Raw genomic sequence first — 15844 nt, 5'->3', positions numbered from 1 at the left:
GGGTGTTTGTGTTGAGCTGGGAAGCAAGCGTGCTCTGCCCTGCCTTTACCTCCAAACCGGCACCGCCTCTCCCCCTTCTTTACATCCCTTTGTCATCTCCTTTCTCACCTTGGTAGCACCCTCCAGGAGGAACGGGTCACAAGTCCCCTGCTCATGCAGCATAAGACACATCACAAATTACTTCCTCCCTTTGCATCTCAAAAGCTTCTCTGCAACCCAGAGAGCAGCAAAGGCTGGGAGAGCCATGCTCCGCTGTGGTGCCTGCACCCACGTTGCCCATCCATCTCGTTCCTTCCTTTACCAGTCAGCCACGTGGAAGGTATTGGCTTATGGGTTTAACCCACTGATTAAAACTGGAGAGGTTTTGTGTAGCATTGGCCTGGTTCTGTCTCACCTCTGCCGAGGGCCTGAGGATTCCAGGTTTGTCAGGGTGGAAGTGATGTGCCTTGGCTTTCCCCCTGCCTGCAGGCAGCCAAGTTGGCTGCATACCATGTGTGGTGAGAGGAGCATCTCCGTAAGCTGGGCCTGAACATCTGGCTTTGCAGAGGAGCACCGAGCAGTTTTGTTGTGTACAGGACTGCTAATGTGCTCCATCCCTGGCTGAGCCCAGCCCAACCTGTGGCCTTCCTCCTGCTCTTTGTTGTAGCCCAGGGGCTGCTGCTCTCATTGCAGGGTGTTTGCTTGCTCTGTTATCTCATCAGTGTGCGCCCTGTGAGCATCCTGAGGATGTGCCGGCTGGTAGCGATGCCCATTGCTGGTGCCGTGGGTTAGTGGTGGCCTTGACAGTGCTGGGGAATGGTTGGATTTGGTGATCTTAGAGATCTTTTCCAACCTGGTTGATTCTGAGAACAGATGAAATGGGTTTTCTCAGAAGGATGCCTCTGCAGAGAAGGATGGAAGAAGAAAGGTTTCTGTTCCCCAGGTACCTGCAGCCTTATGGAGAACATGATTCAGTGTGTGCAAGCTCACAGGAACCTGTGACTGCCCCAGCAAACACATCCCCTGGTGTGTGCTGGGCTCTCCTGTGCTATCACCTCTGCGATGGGGTTGGTCTGTAGCACATCCTCTGCACAGCGGCTGCATCCTGCCAGGTGGGGAGGACCTCATGGCTCCACCAGCGCTGCTCATCCCTATGGTGGATGCGGCTTCCCTGCTGGAGGTGGCACATCAGGAGGGGACACAGTGACAATGGCCATTGCAAAGGGACTCTGCAGTGCTGGAGGTGGCCTTCCTTTGGCATGGGTTTAATCTTTAAGGTTTGAGGATTTTTGTGTGGCACAAAGAGCTCTTTTACATGGAAAAAGCTTTTGGACGTTGATTTAAATTAGAAATATCCTGATTTCTGAGGTTTCCTGCCTTTCTAAAGATGTGCCAGTGCTCGGAGCTGCAGGCAGGGCTGTCTGCTTCTGCCACCAGCTGTGCCGGGCTCACCCCTCCTGCCCCAGCTCTCTGGGCACTCTTGACAGATGCCCATCCCGTATCAAACACCTTGCACATGCTTGTGGAGCACCATGAGCCCCCCAAAGGCCGAGGGCTGGCGTCTGCAGCAGGAGCTCGCAGCTCTGCAGCTGGGGAAGTCAGCAGAGCTTTCCCATAGCTCTGAACGTCTCTGGCTGCTCCAACTGCTCCTCGTCTCTGCTGCCTGTGTGGTCTTGTGGCTTCTGAGCTCGGCTGGGAGCTGGGGCTCCTCAGCTGGGCTGGCTGGAGACATGGGGAAGCTCCAGGGGATGGGACAGGCTCTCCCGTGCTTCCCTCTGCAGCTCCTGCCTCGTGCTTGCAGACACCGGTGGCTCCGAGGCTTGGCCAGAGGGGAGCCTCGTGCTGCCCATGCAGTGCCCGCGGGTGGCAAACCCACCTCGTGTTTGAACGTGTCCTGGTGGCGGTGCCCCGAGGGGCTGCTGGGTGAGCTGGCTTTGGCACAGGGCAGGACTGCTCCTTCCGGGGTGATTTTTCTCCCCAGCTCTTTACAAACGTATTTGTTTTCTTTTTCTTGGAATGGGACCTTTTGTTTTCCTGCCCTCGCACCCAGAACCATCACACCCGGAGCTGTGCTGCCCCGTGTGTGCAGCTCAGCCCCTCTACTCCCCCCCTGCCTTTACCTGCATGAGGTGCATGAGGGCTGTGCGCCTTCCCACGTGGGGTGGTGACCTGCAGGGTAAATTGTCCGTGAGAGCTGGGGTTGCCTTTTCCCTCTACCTTCAAACCCACCGGGCAGGAGCTGGATGCACCGGCAGCGTGCTGCGGTCCATCCAGGACTGTGGTGCGGGGATGGGAGCGGGAGAGGCTGCTCTGATGCCTCCTGACACCGTGAGCTGCCCCAGCACAGTGCTGTCCTGCTCTGCACCTCTGCTGGAGCTCCCCCAGTTCACTCTGTGCCTCTCCTCCCAGGTTTGTGCTGCACAGGGCCCCATCCTGCTCCATTTGAGCATCGATCGGAGCAGCCGGGGTTGGGAATGGCTGTCGCTGAGCGGGGACATCGGGGATGGCTGTCACAGCTGTACCCTGCAGGGTAGAGCAGCTGCTTGAGCAGCTCTTTCCTGTTTACTCGCTTCCAGAAGTGCCGCTGCTGTGACTGAAGGACACCCTCCTGCGTGTGCTGGGATACCCTTCATCCCTCCTCGCCCTCTCCGGGGGCTGTCCCCGCACATGCGGTCCCCAGCCCTAAGCCGGGTCAGAGAATGGGGGTGGCTGCGATGCTGGGGCATGGGATGTCCAAGAGGACTTTCACCCGCTGGCACCCTGCCCTGTGAAGCTGCCTCCCAGCTGGTGCAGGGTGGGAGCTGCTGTTTGCTGAGCGCTCAGGTGCTGCCTGACGTGGTCCTGCTCCCTGTGAGCAAAGGATGCAGCTCCTGGGCTGCAGAGGAGCAGAAGCAGGGAGCCTGCGACCTCGTCCCGGTACCTCTGCCAGTGCTGCAGGCATCACTCATCCAGCCCTGGTCCCGCTGGCCAGGTGCTCTGGGTACCCCTCTCTCTTTGAGCTGCATCCTTGTCCTGCTCATCCTTGCCAGGTTGCAGCCCTCCTGACCAAAAAGCTGTCCTGGGCCAGAGCAGGCTCTGAGCAGGCTCTGCAGGCTGCCTGGGCCCTGGGGACACAGCTTGGCCTCTCCATCCCAGCAAAGCAGCAGGAATTGGTTTGTCTTTTAATCGTAGAATCACAGAGTAGTGCCTTGAATCACACCATATTAATGCCTTGTGCCACCCTGTTCTCGAGGACTTGCTGCTGTTGGAGTTCCGCCCCTGTGGTCCCCAGCAGCTCGGGCTCTGGGGCATGCTGTGCAAAGGCCTGGAGATGAGAGCATGGAACTTTGGAGCATGGTTTGCCATAGGCCCTGGAGCAGGTTGGTGTGCGGCACCAGGAGCAGGTCTCTGGTTCTGGGCACCAAATAAAGCCCAGGTGAGGTCATTAAGGAAACACCAACCCCAAGTGGTAAAGGAGCCTCGTGTGAAGACCATCACCAGGAGCTCCTGCTTCTGCCACGTAAACTGAAGATAATGCCTCCTGCTATGGTGGTGTGTGGCTCAGGCAATGTCTGCTCAGTGCCTTCAGTTGGATGGTGCTGTTAAGAAGATGCCATGGTTATCTTCCATCTTGCCTGGGCGATGGGAGGTGAAGCCAGCACCACCAGTGGTCCCGTCATGGTTAGTGCATGTAGAGCAAAACTGGTGAAAAGGGAAGAGGAGTTTTCCTTTTCCCTTCGGTGTTTCCATTGTTCAGCACTCTGGGACAGAGCAGGTTTGATTCCACCCTCAGCCGCTTTGGTAATGGCATCTTCCTCGTTCATGGCGGAAGGGACTCGCATGGAGAGTTCCAGGAGGAGGTGCCTCTGCCTTTCCCTGTGTTATCAGTGGAGCCGGTGCAGCCCCCTGGGGCCTCTCCTGCAGATAATGGCACACATCTGGAAATCACATCTGTGCTGTCGGGAATTCTCAGTCCTTGCTGGCTCAAAACAGCTTTCGTGTTGAGCGTGGTGGGGGAAGAGGTCAGGCTGCTGTGGTGACCTCGAATGGCTCAGCAGCACATTCACCCTGTCCTTCTCTTCGAGCTGTTCTGAGCTCAAGCGCTGGCAGGGACAGGGTTGGGCCATGCCCTGCTGCCCGGTGAATGTCCTGGCCAAGCAGTGATCTCTGCTCTTAAATTGCTGTCACAGGAGCTTGTCTGGTGGCACGGCTGAGAACTGAGCCATCTCAGCAGCACTGCCATTTGCTTTTGTGTCCTTCAGTTTTCACCCCTTGCCTTTGTGCCCTCTCCTGAGGGCAGTGCGTGGTCACCCTTGTCTGCACTTGCTTTGTGATGGGGCACGGTGCCCGGGCATGGAGGAGTCAGGAAGGTGCTTTTCTTGAGTGTGAAAGTCCCCGAGGAGCTCCCAGGAGCTCCTGCTGCTGTTGGACACCCAGGTCCCCGCATCCACCTCTGCCAGGGCTTCCCAGAGCCTCCCTTGTGGCCCAGCCAAGCCCTGCTGTCAGGCTGAGAGCTGTGAGCTGTGCCCTTGCCTGTGCACTCAGGACTGCTGCATGGCCGTGTCTGCCCCTTTTCCTGCCTGTTCCATGCTGGTGTGCTCGGTCCCGTCCCCTCCCGGCAGCGCTGGCAGTGGGTAGGGGTCCTCACACGTGCTGAGGACTGGGGACAGGAGGAAAAGCTCAAGGAGAGGGACGCAGAGATGCGGCACAGACGTTCTCCCTGTGGAGCAGCTTCCTCATCCCACTCTGTGCCGAGTCACGGCTCTGTGCAGGTGTCCCTCGATCCATCCCTGCCCTCTGCGGTTCCTCTTGGATCTCCTGAGTGCTGTGTGTCCACCCCAGAGGGAGAGGTGGGCTGCAGGAGCTGAGCTCGCAGACCTTCATCTTCCCCATCCTCCTGGTTCACTGCTGTAAGGTCACTCCATCCACCAGGCAGGGCTGAGGGGGATGGAGCCCTTGATGCCATGCAGGAAGAAGGTCACCTTGGGGTGGCTCGTGGAGCCATCCCTGGACAGACTGTCTGTCCAGAGGCACCAGTGCTGAGCTTCCCCTTTCCAGTTGAGTCAGTGGAAGCTTGTGCCTCTCAAAATGAGCAGGCTGGTGACTGCAGGGTGGCTGCCATGGCCTGGTTTCATCAGGGGAAGGACACAGACTTCTTCAGAGCAGCATCTGTGCAAGCAAAGTCCAGGGCTTTACCCTGCGTGGAGCAGCTCTGCACGTGTTTGGGGTGGAAACATGCTCCTGTGTTCTGTGTGGTGAAGGTGCTCTTGTGGCTGCCAGGATTGAGCATGGGATTGGATGCGCTGAGCAACCCTGGATGCCCAGCTTGGGGTTTAGTAGAATCCCGAAATCCTGGTACAAAACCCCCCAGCCTCACAGAGATGGGATTTCCATGGAGGACAAGAGGGACCCCTGAGGCATCCCGGGAGGGGGATTGCTGGGCCCTCAGGGGTGTTTGCCATGAAGCTGTCCTCGCAGGGCTCTGCTGGTGGGACAGGGCTGCTGGTGTCCAGCCAGTGGGAAGTTTGTGCTCCCAGGCCCAGCACTGCACTGGGCGAGTTCTGCACCATGAGCTGTGACTCTGCTTTCATCTTTCACAGCCTATTTGTGTTGCTTGGGGTTCACCCTTGCTCTCAGTGGCTGTCCCAAAACTGGGTGCCTGCACCCTGCTGTAGTCAGATATGCTAACCTCTAAGAGAGACCCCAGCTGCAGAGGTCTGGGCAGTGGGAGGTAACCAAATAGGCTCGCCCTGCTCTTGCTCCTTCCACAGTGTTCCCTGCTGGCCACCCCAGTGACGAGCTATGGCTCAGGTGAGGGAGAGAGGTTTCTTCCCACCTCCCTTGTGCGCTTGAGTGGAGTTGGACTGAAGTGCGCGCTGTGAAGGGAGCCCTGTGACCAGCTTGCATGGGATGTTACCTTTCCAGTGCCATGTGAGAAACTGGGTGAGCCAGTGTGAGCGTAGCATTCCATGGGAGCAGATCATCTGCTGGGGCAGGAGAGCCTGGATGTGGGGCTGGGGCAACATTTGCTTTTTGCATCCTGCAGCCCCGGGGTGCAGAGGGGGAGAGTGGAGAGAGAGTCCCTCTGGGGTGGGTGCAGTCGTTCCCTGCTGCTCAGCTGCTGGCCATCCGCTGGCACTGGGTGGTGAGTGCTCTGGGCTATGCGCTCACCCGGTGACGCGCTCTCCTCATCCCCACAGCTCCAGGGCTACAGCCAAGGGGGCTGGAGAAGGAGTTGGAGTGCTTTGCCTAAGGCCGTGCAGCCCAGCAGAGGCAGACACGGGTCCAGCACCACGTCCTCAGCTGCACTGTGGTGGTGATGGGCACGGTGGTGGGACCAGCAGAGTGGGAGCTGCCAGCCCTGCCATCCCGCCGGCGTGGGGCTGTGGAGAGCTCTCAGATAGCACATCCTGCTCCGCTCATGTGGGGGATCAGCTCTGGGGTTTTCACTCGCCTTTTCTTGCAGCTGAGCGAGCAGGAGAGATGTGCTGATGACACGGGGCAGGCAGCTCCCAGCCCACAGCTACCTCTGCCTCTAGCATCTGGAGGATGTTCGTGAGCTCTTGAAGGCCACCTGCATGAGGCTAAAGCTGGTGCAGCAGAAAGGCCTGGGTCGGCCTGGGCAGAGGTCCTTAGTGCCCTGTAGGAGCAGCGTGATGTCTGGGCAAGACCTCTGCCTCCCTGCTCCAGCCTGTAACGTGGATGCATGGGATGGAGGAGGAAGGGCAGTTCCTTGCATCTTCTCCTCCATCCACCCTCTCCACCACCCTCTAAGTAACCATGAGTGGCTGCCCCATCCCTGGCAGTGTTCAAGGCCAGGTTGAATGCAGGGGCTTGGAGCAAGCTGCTCTAGTGGAAGGTGTCCCTGCCCATGGCAGGGGTTGGAGCCAGATGAGCTTTAAGGTCCCTTCCTATCCAAAGCAGGCTGTGACTATGACCCACAGAGCGATGCAGCAGCAGCCGAGCATCTCTAATCTCCCTGTGCATCTCCTCTGTCTTTCTCTGCAGCTGATAAGGATTCGGGGGGGACAGGAGGGAGGAGCTGGAGCGCAGAAGCCACAGCACACGTGGTGCAGGGTGCAGCGGCAGCGGGGACACGGGCAGGAAGCGGGGGTGCCCGCAGAGCAGCTGCTGTGTCCCAGTGTGCCCCGCTGCTTGCTGCACTCCCAGGGCAGTTTCACCTCTTCCAGGTCCTTCTGCTCCATGCTCAGTGACTGAGATCCTTGAGAAGCGAGCCAGGGTCTGACCTGGGAGCCAGGCTTGTCCCAGGCTCCCTGGCTAACTGCCCCCATCCCACCTGCAGCCCGCTGAGCTGTTTGTTTCCCAGCACCTTCTCTCCCAGGGTGCTCTCTGCATGGATGTTGCTGCTTCTGGGGTACAGCTAAATCCAACAGTTGCTTCCTGGCAAAACGCAATGGTTCAGAGTGAAACTTGCTGCTTGCTGATGCTGGTGGCAGCTGAGATGAAGCAACTTGCTGGAGCAACCCGAGACACGATTGAGCTGAGTCTGGACGGGGAAATAGCTTTGCTTGCATCTTCTCCTGAGGCAAGAGCAGTACCTGCGTGTTGCAGCAGCAAGAGCGGTGGGACACAAGGGGGTCCTGAACACCAGGGTGGCTGTGTCCCTCCCTGGGGCAGCAGTGGGAGTGACAGAGCCTCTTACAGGGGTTTTGGTGCCTCACTGGCAGGGCAGCAGGGCCACTTTCAGTTCATAGGGGATGGGGGATTCACTGGGGCACAGGGAGCTGCTGGTTTGCTGTTGATGTTGGCCCCCATGGGTGCCTCTGCACAGCTTCCTGTCCTCTGAAAAAGAGTAAGGTCAAATGAGAGTCCTCAGCTGGTTTCTTGTCCTGTCTGTGTAATCCATCTGCTAATGGCACGGGATTGTCCTTCAGAAACATGATAACTGATGCACAGCAGCGCTGATGGCACGGCCGGGAGGAGGATGCGGTAACCTCATCGCTGTGTCTGTGCACAGACATTTAATTCACCATTGCACTGTCTGCTTTAGCCTTGTCGATTAAGGGAAGCTGGGGAGGTTGTGAGGCCGAGCTATGGTCACTATGAAAACCTGCACTAATGAGGCACACACAGCTTTTCCCTCTGAAAGGTTTGGGTGGGTTTGGGTTCCTGATTTGCTTCCTGCAGAGGGGCTATAAAGTGCAGGACCCTGCTTCTTGTGTTCATTATGAGCTGAGCACAACATAATGCTGGGTAAGAGCCACCTTCACTTCTGCAGTGCAGCCACGCTGCAGCTCAGGTGGTGACTGTCAGCCCGCTCCCCAGCAATGCCGGTGCCCATGGGGATGGGGCTGAGCTTGGTGCGTGGAAGGGGCTTGGTGAAGAGCCCAGGGCAGGAGCAGGGCCGCAGCCTGGCCCCCATCCAGTGGAGCACTTAGCACACGCTCGGGATTCCCCTGGGACCACAGGGCTTCTGAGTGCTGGGTTCTGTGCTGGGCAGTGCTGGGATGCACTCAGCAGGTCCCAAGTGCTGATGAGTGTGGAGCAGCCCCAGGCTGAGCAGGGTGCTGGGATGATGCTGGCAGGAGGAGGAGGGCTTTGATCCTCCTCCAAGCTCTGCCTCTCCTATTCCCTTGTGCTGGCCTGAATATCCACTGAAATACTGATAGGGAGGTGGTGCTGCTTCATTCTGCACGCTGTGGTATAATAGATTTATTTTTACACACATGCACATCGAAAGCGTTTTTACCACATGCAGCAGAAGGAGGGGATCCTGCCCCTCTGCTGTGCTCTTGGGGGACCCCCCCTGCAGCCCTGATCCAGCTCTGGGGCAGCAGCACAAGAGGGACGTGGAGCTGCTGGAGCAAGGCCAGAGGAGGCCACGGAGATGTTGCAAGGGCTGGAGCAGCTCTGCTCTGGAGCCAGGCTGAGAGAGCTGGGCTGCATCCTTGGTAGGTCTTTGCCAGCACGGACCCAAGGTGCAGACCTACGGTGGGACATGTGAGTCGCTGTCACCATGACACTGCTCACCTGGGGAGCGTGATGGTGGAGCAGTGATGGAGCCATGGTCGGACTCTGCAGCCCTCCTTCCACTGCACTTGTGGAGATTCTCTGCTGTGCTCCCAGCTCCCAACTTGTCTGCCTTCTCCTTTGGAATTGCTACCCCCTGCTTAAGAGTGGGTCTGGGTTCCCCCCACACTCCTCCCTGCAGTTTTGCATAGCTATGGGGCTCTGTAGACACTATGAGCAGTTTTGAGTGTGTGGGATCAGCAGCCCCTAACATTTGGTCCTGTGGTGGGTACAGGCAAGGGGGGGCTTAAAGACAAAGGTGTCCCAAGTGGGAGGGCAGGAGGCTGCTGGGCACCAGGTTTGCTGTTTGCCTTCAGGAGGTGGCTGAGCTTGGTGTGGGGCTCTTACACGCTGCAGTGGAGGTAGTTATGGGTTGGAGTGTGGTTTATTGCCTGGAATAATGCATCTGGCCACAGCGGTGGGAGCATGGGGAGAGCAGCACTGGATTGATGGAGGGGGGTTGGTGTGGGCCCGGGGAGGGCAGGGCGGATGGGCTGTGGGCTCTGCCTCCATTGCCTGCAGTCTTTGTGCTGGCAGCAATGCTGAGGTTGAGCAGAGCTCAACCCAAGCTGCTGAACCCACTGGAGCAGGTTTTGCACCCCGGCGGCAGCGGGACCTGGCTGGTGCTGTGCAGAGCTGGGGATCACCCCGGGGCTGACACCCCATGGCTATGGAAGGTGGCTTCATCGGCCCTTGCCCTGCACGTGGTGCCTGGCAGACGGTGCTGGAGGCAGGCTCTGCGTCCCGGCGCTCGCTTGGTGCGAGCGGGGGCATTTGCGCTCGCTGCGCTTCCTGCCGAGAGCGAGCTCCTTCCCCGCCGCCAGAAGGGGTTTGAGGCCGTGGAGCCGCGGCTCTGGGAGGCTCCTGCGGCGGGAGGAGGCTGCACAGAGCCAGCCCTGAGCCGGCTCTGCGCGGGCACCTCGGGAGGATGAGAGGAGCCGGCACCAGCGGGCGCGTGGGTTCTCACCCACTGCCTTGGGTCGGTGCCCCTGCCCTTGGTGAGCGCCTCGCTTGCCCCCGGCATCGCCGCAGCCTGGATCCTCGGTGTGCAGCGTTGGCACCTTCCTGCAGCGGCTGCGGCCATGAAGATCCTGAGGCCGGTTCTTCCCCACTGCGTTGGTGGAGCCCTGCATCCTTCAAAGACGGGGTTTGACTTCAGCCCTGCCCTGCCTGCTCTGGATGCTGAGACCTTAACTGAGATAGGAGCTAGCACGCTGTGTCCCTGGGGATGGAGGCGATGGGCAGGTTACAGCAGGGCATGCTAACGTTTGAACTTCCAGCCAGCTCATTCCTGAAGGGTAGGTGAAGCCTTAAGGAGTCACACCCTTGCTTCCTGAAAGCTTGTCTGTCCTCCCTTTGCAGCCCCAAGGAACTGGGTCCTGCTGTGTTCTTGCCCGGGGTTGATGAGCTTTGGAGGGTTGTCATAGAATCATAGAACAGTTTGGGTTAGAAGGGACCTTCAAAGCTCGTCCAGTCCAACTCCCTGCAGTCAGCAGGGACATCTTCAACTAGATCAGGTTACTGCAGTGATCAGTCTGGATAAGTTCTGTGCCAGGCTGCCATCATCTCCAGATGCACACCCATGGTGCTGCATGGTGCATCCCATCAGGAGAGGATCCCACATTCCTCGTGTAGGGTCTCCAAGTGTCCCCAGAGTCAGGCCCTGTGTGTGGCTGCTGTGGTGCTTGTCTGGAGCAAGCAGCATCCTGTGCTGCAGCTCAGTGCTGCTGCAGGTGATGAGCAGGTCCTATTTCTGCCTCGTGTTAAACAGCAGCACATTGGAGTGAAAGGCGAGCGCGGTAAGTGGAGTTTAATTGGGATGAATTACACGCCAGGTTTGCAGTAATCTCCCTCCTGCGTTGCTCAGAAGCATCATCTGCTTTGGAAACGTGACTCAGAGATATTGTTATTTGATTCCCCTGAGCGTTTAAGGAACTGTTTTTCCAGGAAGCAAGGATTTGGGGTTTGTTGTTTTTTTCTTTCTTGTAGCTGTGGTTGGTTTCTCTTTGTTTGAGGGCAATGAGAGTCCTTTCCCAGAGTTTCCTCTGGGGGCATTCTCCCTTACCAGTGTCTCTTCTCCTTGCTTGACGTTCAAAGCTCCATCGTGCTCACCACTGCCCTTTGCAGAGGAGCACAGCTCCAAGGTTGCTGGTTAGAGTTCCCTGCTCCTCTTCTCCCCGAGCCCCAGCAGAAGCCAGGGTGATGCTGTAACTGCACCACTGGGCTCAGCACCCACACTTGGAGCCCGGCAGGTCTGCTCCTCACCAGCCCCAGCCTGGTTTCCTCCTGCCTGCTCTCACCACCCTGGGCTGTCCCTGATGGTCAAAGTGCTGCCTTATGCTTGGTCACCCTTGGCTAGCCCATTGGGAGCTGCTGCTGGGGTGGGACCATAGCCCTAAAGCTGAGGGAATGTCCTCAGAGTGATGCTGTCCCTGTGTCCCACAGCCTGGTGCAATGGTGCTGCCCTAGCATCATCCCGACCCTGGAATTGTTCACCCCCCGTGTAGAATAGGCCTTCAGAGACATGGGTTAGTGGTGGCCTTGGCAGTGCTGGGGAACAGTTGGACTTGATCATCTATGATTCTATGATCTGTGGTGCCAATTCTCTGATTCTCCCTGGTGGCACTGTGTGTGTGGGTTTTGTTTGTCCATGGCTTGGTTGCTTGCAGTTCATCTTGCCCTCTTCAGCCATTCCATGGAGGAAGCACGCTGACGCTATGGATGTGCATGAGGATAATGAGCATGGCTCCCTGGAATCACCAGCCACAGCCCTGGCCAGCCAAATGACCCCCTTCACGACCTGATCCTTGCCATCTAGTAAGAGAGGCAACTTTCTGAGCTTTCCTCTGCAGTCCGGGCTTGCCCCCTGACAACAGCCCCTCTGCTGCTGCCACAGCTTCAGAACGAAGCCATTCAAACACAAAGTCCACGGGATTCGTGTGTGGTACAAAACAGAGGTGGGAGCCCTGAGCGGTTGTCCCACCTCCCTCAGCCCTTGTTCTGACCAGCACCGTGCCCATGCTGAGGCTGTTTGATACCACCCTCCCTGGTGGTGTCTGTAGTTCAGATGAGCTCCAGAGCTGTTTCCATGCTTTTCCGCACGTTTTCTCTCCGGGAGGTGTTTGGCAGTGGGGTGGGCAGCAGGATCCTGCCTGGAAGCATGGGAGGGGGTGTTGTTGCACTTGGATCTGCTCCAGAGCTGTGGCAGATCCACCACAACCGGATCTCTTGGGCTTGGTTGATCCTTGCACTGAGCATTGTTTGGTGCCTTTGTTATGAACGCCAGCCAGAGGTGATGGGCACAGAGGCAGCTTCACCCTGCTTTGCCTGGGGAGGATGGAGTTTCCTTGGTGAAGGTGGCTTGTGTCTGAAGGCGGGGACTGCCCTGGGTGGTGCTCAGGGGAGATGGGGGAATGCCAGATAATGGAGACATAATTCAGGATAAAAGTGGGGATGGTGGAGGCAGGGACACAATCAGGTTGCTTAAACCAAGAATCAACTCAAGTTTCAGTGTGTAACTCGGATTTGGAAAGGAGTGGATCTTGAATCTCTGGTGTTTGTAAGGCAGTAGCTGCAAAGAGGATCTCATCCAGTGGGGCAGGAGCTGTGCCTCACAGGGTTCATCTTGCTAAAAAAGCTTTCTGTAAGAAGGAAAAAGAAGAACTGCTGTCTTGAAGGGCAAAAAATGTGCAGTTTGCAGATGTGCATTGGGTGGAGGAAGAGGAAAACGTGAGGTGTGAAGCTAAAGGGCAAAAGCTCACAGTATGGAGTCATGGGATCATAGAAGGTTGGAAAAGACGTTTAAGATCACCAAGTCCAACCGTTCCCCAGCACTGCCTTCATGCAGTGAGTCCCTCTACAAGGCACCAGCCCCAGCCCCCTGTCCCCAGCCACCTGGGAGCTCTGCCTGGGCCAGGCAGCTGCCCCATCCCTGCTTCCAGCACAGACAGGAAACACACCAGGGCCTGGTACCCAGCACCATAGCATCCGCTGTCACGTAAGGGGTGGTCATCCAGCTCTTCAGATGGCCAGAGCCACTTTGTCCAGGCTCTTCCTCGTCTGCCCTCACAGGAATTTCAAGCCATTCGCTGAACTCCTTTTTGTTCTCCCTTTCTCTTAGTGGATATTCGTGAAATCAAAGAGATCCGTCCAGGAAGGAACTCGCGTGACTTTGACCGGTACCAGGAGGATCCGTGTGTCCGACCAGACCACTCTCACTGCTTTGTTGTCCTCTATGGCACAGAGTTCCGGCTGAAGACCCTCAGCTTGCAAGGTAAAGCACCTGTGGCCTGGGGCTGTGCAGGGAAGGGGTGGGCAGGCACCTCAGCACTACAGCACCCAGCCTTGGATGCATCCTTCCACGAGCGCAGGAGCGTATCCCTGGGCTGGTGCTCTCTTCACCAGCTGAGGAGGTGTCTTTGGAGGCAGGTGACACCGGCTCTCTGAAGGGTACACCCCTCAGTTTAATCAGTTAATTTGCCAGGTAAACCCAGGAGTCGGGTGAACTGAAGCTCCTCGTTCAAAGGAGTGCTTGAGACGGAGTGTTCTGTCTCAGCTGGGCGTGTTGGTGTCCGTCAGCCCCACGCAGGAAGTGTTAAAATCTCACCTCTGCTTTGAGCAGCCAAACAACGCTGGGGACTCACAAAGCCTCGATACCTGCGAGGTGTTGGTCCCAGCTCCCCTCAGTGCCCCATCTGTTGACTTAACCTGGACTTGGGGCACCAGCCTTGTGTTTTGCTCCTGAAAGGGGGGAGGTTTGTGCCGTTGAGGCTCCTCCTGTTCAGACAGGACAGGCTGGGGGTGGTTCAGCTGGCAGACAGCCCCTTTCTCTGCTATGAGCACACAGCCTTGTGTGCAGGCAGACCAGCACTGATGGAGGCAGTGATGCCAACTCCTTAACATCCATGGCCCATGGCAAATCTGCCTTGTGGCTGGTGCTGCAGGGCAGGGGGACAGGGGCATCACTTCTGCCCTCAAAGGGAAGGAGCTGCTGACAGGTTACGGAGGAGCTGGCGCATTCCCAAGCTGTAGCTGGCTTGTCACCAGGCCTGGGGACAAAGCAAACCCCCAGCTCGGGGGATCTGCAGGGAAGAGAGAGCCTGATGTGCAGGGGATGGGGTCCAGCAGCCATGGGCATCCCAGGGGAGCAGAGCAGGGACTCGGGAGAGGAGTCAGCCAGAGCATCTGTGTGGGAGGGAGCTGTTGTCAGAAGGGGATGAAGGAAGGAATAGGGGACATAAGATGCTGGGGATAGTCCCAAGAGGTTTGGTTGGTGATCAGCTTCTATGTCCCTTCTTCCCAATTCTCCTGTGCACTTCCCACAGCCACTTCCGAGGATGAGGTCAATATGTGGATCAAGGGGCTGAACTGGCTGGTGGCTGACACGCTAAGGGCTGCTACCCCTCTGCAGATTGAAAGGTGAGGAACTTGTCCTCATCCTCCACGTTCTCTGGTGGTGAGGAGGGCTCTGGGAGTGGGTTGAGTGGCATTGAAAGCTTCCAGAGACAGCAGTGAAGCAGAGGAGGCGGAGGAGCCGGGGCTCAGTGTGTGTGTCTGTGCCTTTCCCTTCAGGTGGCTCCGGAAGCAGTTCTACTCGCTGGATCGCAACCGAGAGGACAGGTAAGAGGAGAGAGAACACCCTCTGCACAGAGGGTTTGAGCTGGAAGGGTTCCTCTTTGCCATGAGACCCCAGCCTTTGCTTTGGAACACTGTGAAACACCTCACCCCCAGCTGGCATCACCCAAGGGGGCAGACACTGAGGAGCCAACCGGCAGCTCTGGCCACCCTGTCAGGGCTCAGCTGGGTTCTGTTTGTTACTCTCCACCCCATTTGCTTTGTTCTTCTTCTCTGAGGTCCATGAGACCATGGATCCATCCCCCTGCTTGGCTTCTAGGCTGATGGGCTGCAGCAGGGCCGCTACTTGTGGGGTTTTCTTAGTGATGCCCTAAGTGTAAAATGTCATGCTTGAACCATCATGGAAGTAAGGGAAGGGAATTGGGTCAAGATCCATCATGAGGAGTTAAGAGAAGGGACAAGGTGTCCTTGCTCATTGTAGAGGGTTGGACTAGATGAGCTTTGAAGGTCCCTTTCAACCCAAGCTGTTCTGTTATTGTGTTTTCCCTGTCAAGGAGGTAAGTTCCACCACGCTGTTTGCTTCTGCTGCATTGGCTGCTTTTCCCAGCTGCATTCCCCCTCCATCCTCCTCATCCTGAGGTGCTGTTATTTGCCTCCATCCATCCCTGGGACATGCTTTTCCCCTGCAATGTTAAATGAGCCCCTTGACCTCTCAGATTGATTTCCATGTTAATGCGATCTCCTGGGGCAAGGGGATTCCTCCAGTCCTGCTCCGAGGGGTGGTGCTGGACACATGGCTCACACGTCACTGGGCAGCCTGTGCTGGTGTTTTACCACCTTCATTATAAAGAGTTCCTTCCTCACATCAGCCTGAATCTCCCTCTTTTAGTTTAAACCCATCACCCCCCATCCTATGGCAACAGGCCCTGCAGAAAAGTCTCTCCCCATCTCTCTTGCAGGCCCCTTTTAAGTAGTGAAAGGCCACAGTAAGTCTCCCCTTAAGGAGCCTTCTCTTCTCCAGGCTGAACAACCCCAGCTCTCTCAGCCTTTCCTCATAGGAGAGCTGCTCCATCCCTCTGATCATCGAGGCTGGTTCAGCAGAGCTGAAAGCCAGCCTGCTGCATCTCTCTTGTTTTAATTAATAGCATCTCTTTGCATCCAGAATTAAGGCAACAAAACACAATACACTGCTACCTGTCCACCAAGGGGAGGAGCTTCAATGCAAACCGTTTCATTAGAAGACCTGCTGCTCCAGCCCAGGCAGCAAAGGGAGCAGGACAGA

At 57.2% G+C, this 15844-nt stretch overlaps 1 protein-coding gene across 7 annotated transcripts in view; it reads left to right on the top strand.

Annotated features, from left to right (window-relative positions):
- Positions 1-15844, top strand: part of PLCG1 (phospholipase C gamma 1) — a 41408-nt gene that overhangs the window by 4766 nt on the left and 20798 nt on the right. For all 7 annotated transcript variants that reach the window (XM_062610079.1, XM_062610078.1, XM_062610077.1 and 4 more), the window contains exons 2-4: positions 13109-13261; positions 14313-14406; positions 14560-14607. In XM_062610079.1, coding sequence (XP_062466063.1) covers positions 13109-13261; positions 14313-14406; positions 14560-14607 — 295 coding nt within the window. The remainder of the gene's footprint in view (positions 1-13108; positions 13262-14312; positions 14407-14559; positions 14608-15844) is intronic.

The sequence above is a fragment of the Pezoporus occidentalis genome, unplaced genomic scaffold (genome assembly GCF_034315485.1).
Source record: "Pezoporus occidentalis ecotype Australia unplaced genomic scaffold, CSIRO_AGI_Poc_V1 ctg144, whole genome shotgun sequence".
Taxonomy (NCBI): Eukaryota; Metazoa; Chordata; class Aves; order Psittaciformes; family Psittacidae; genus Pezoporus; species Pezoporus occidentalis.
Note: the sequence above shows the minus strand (reverse complement) of the source record. Positions and strands in the feature narration are given on the sequence as shown.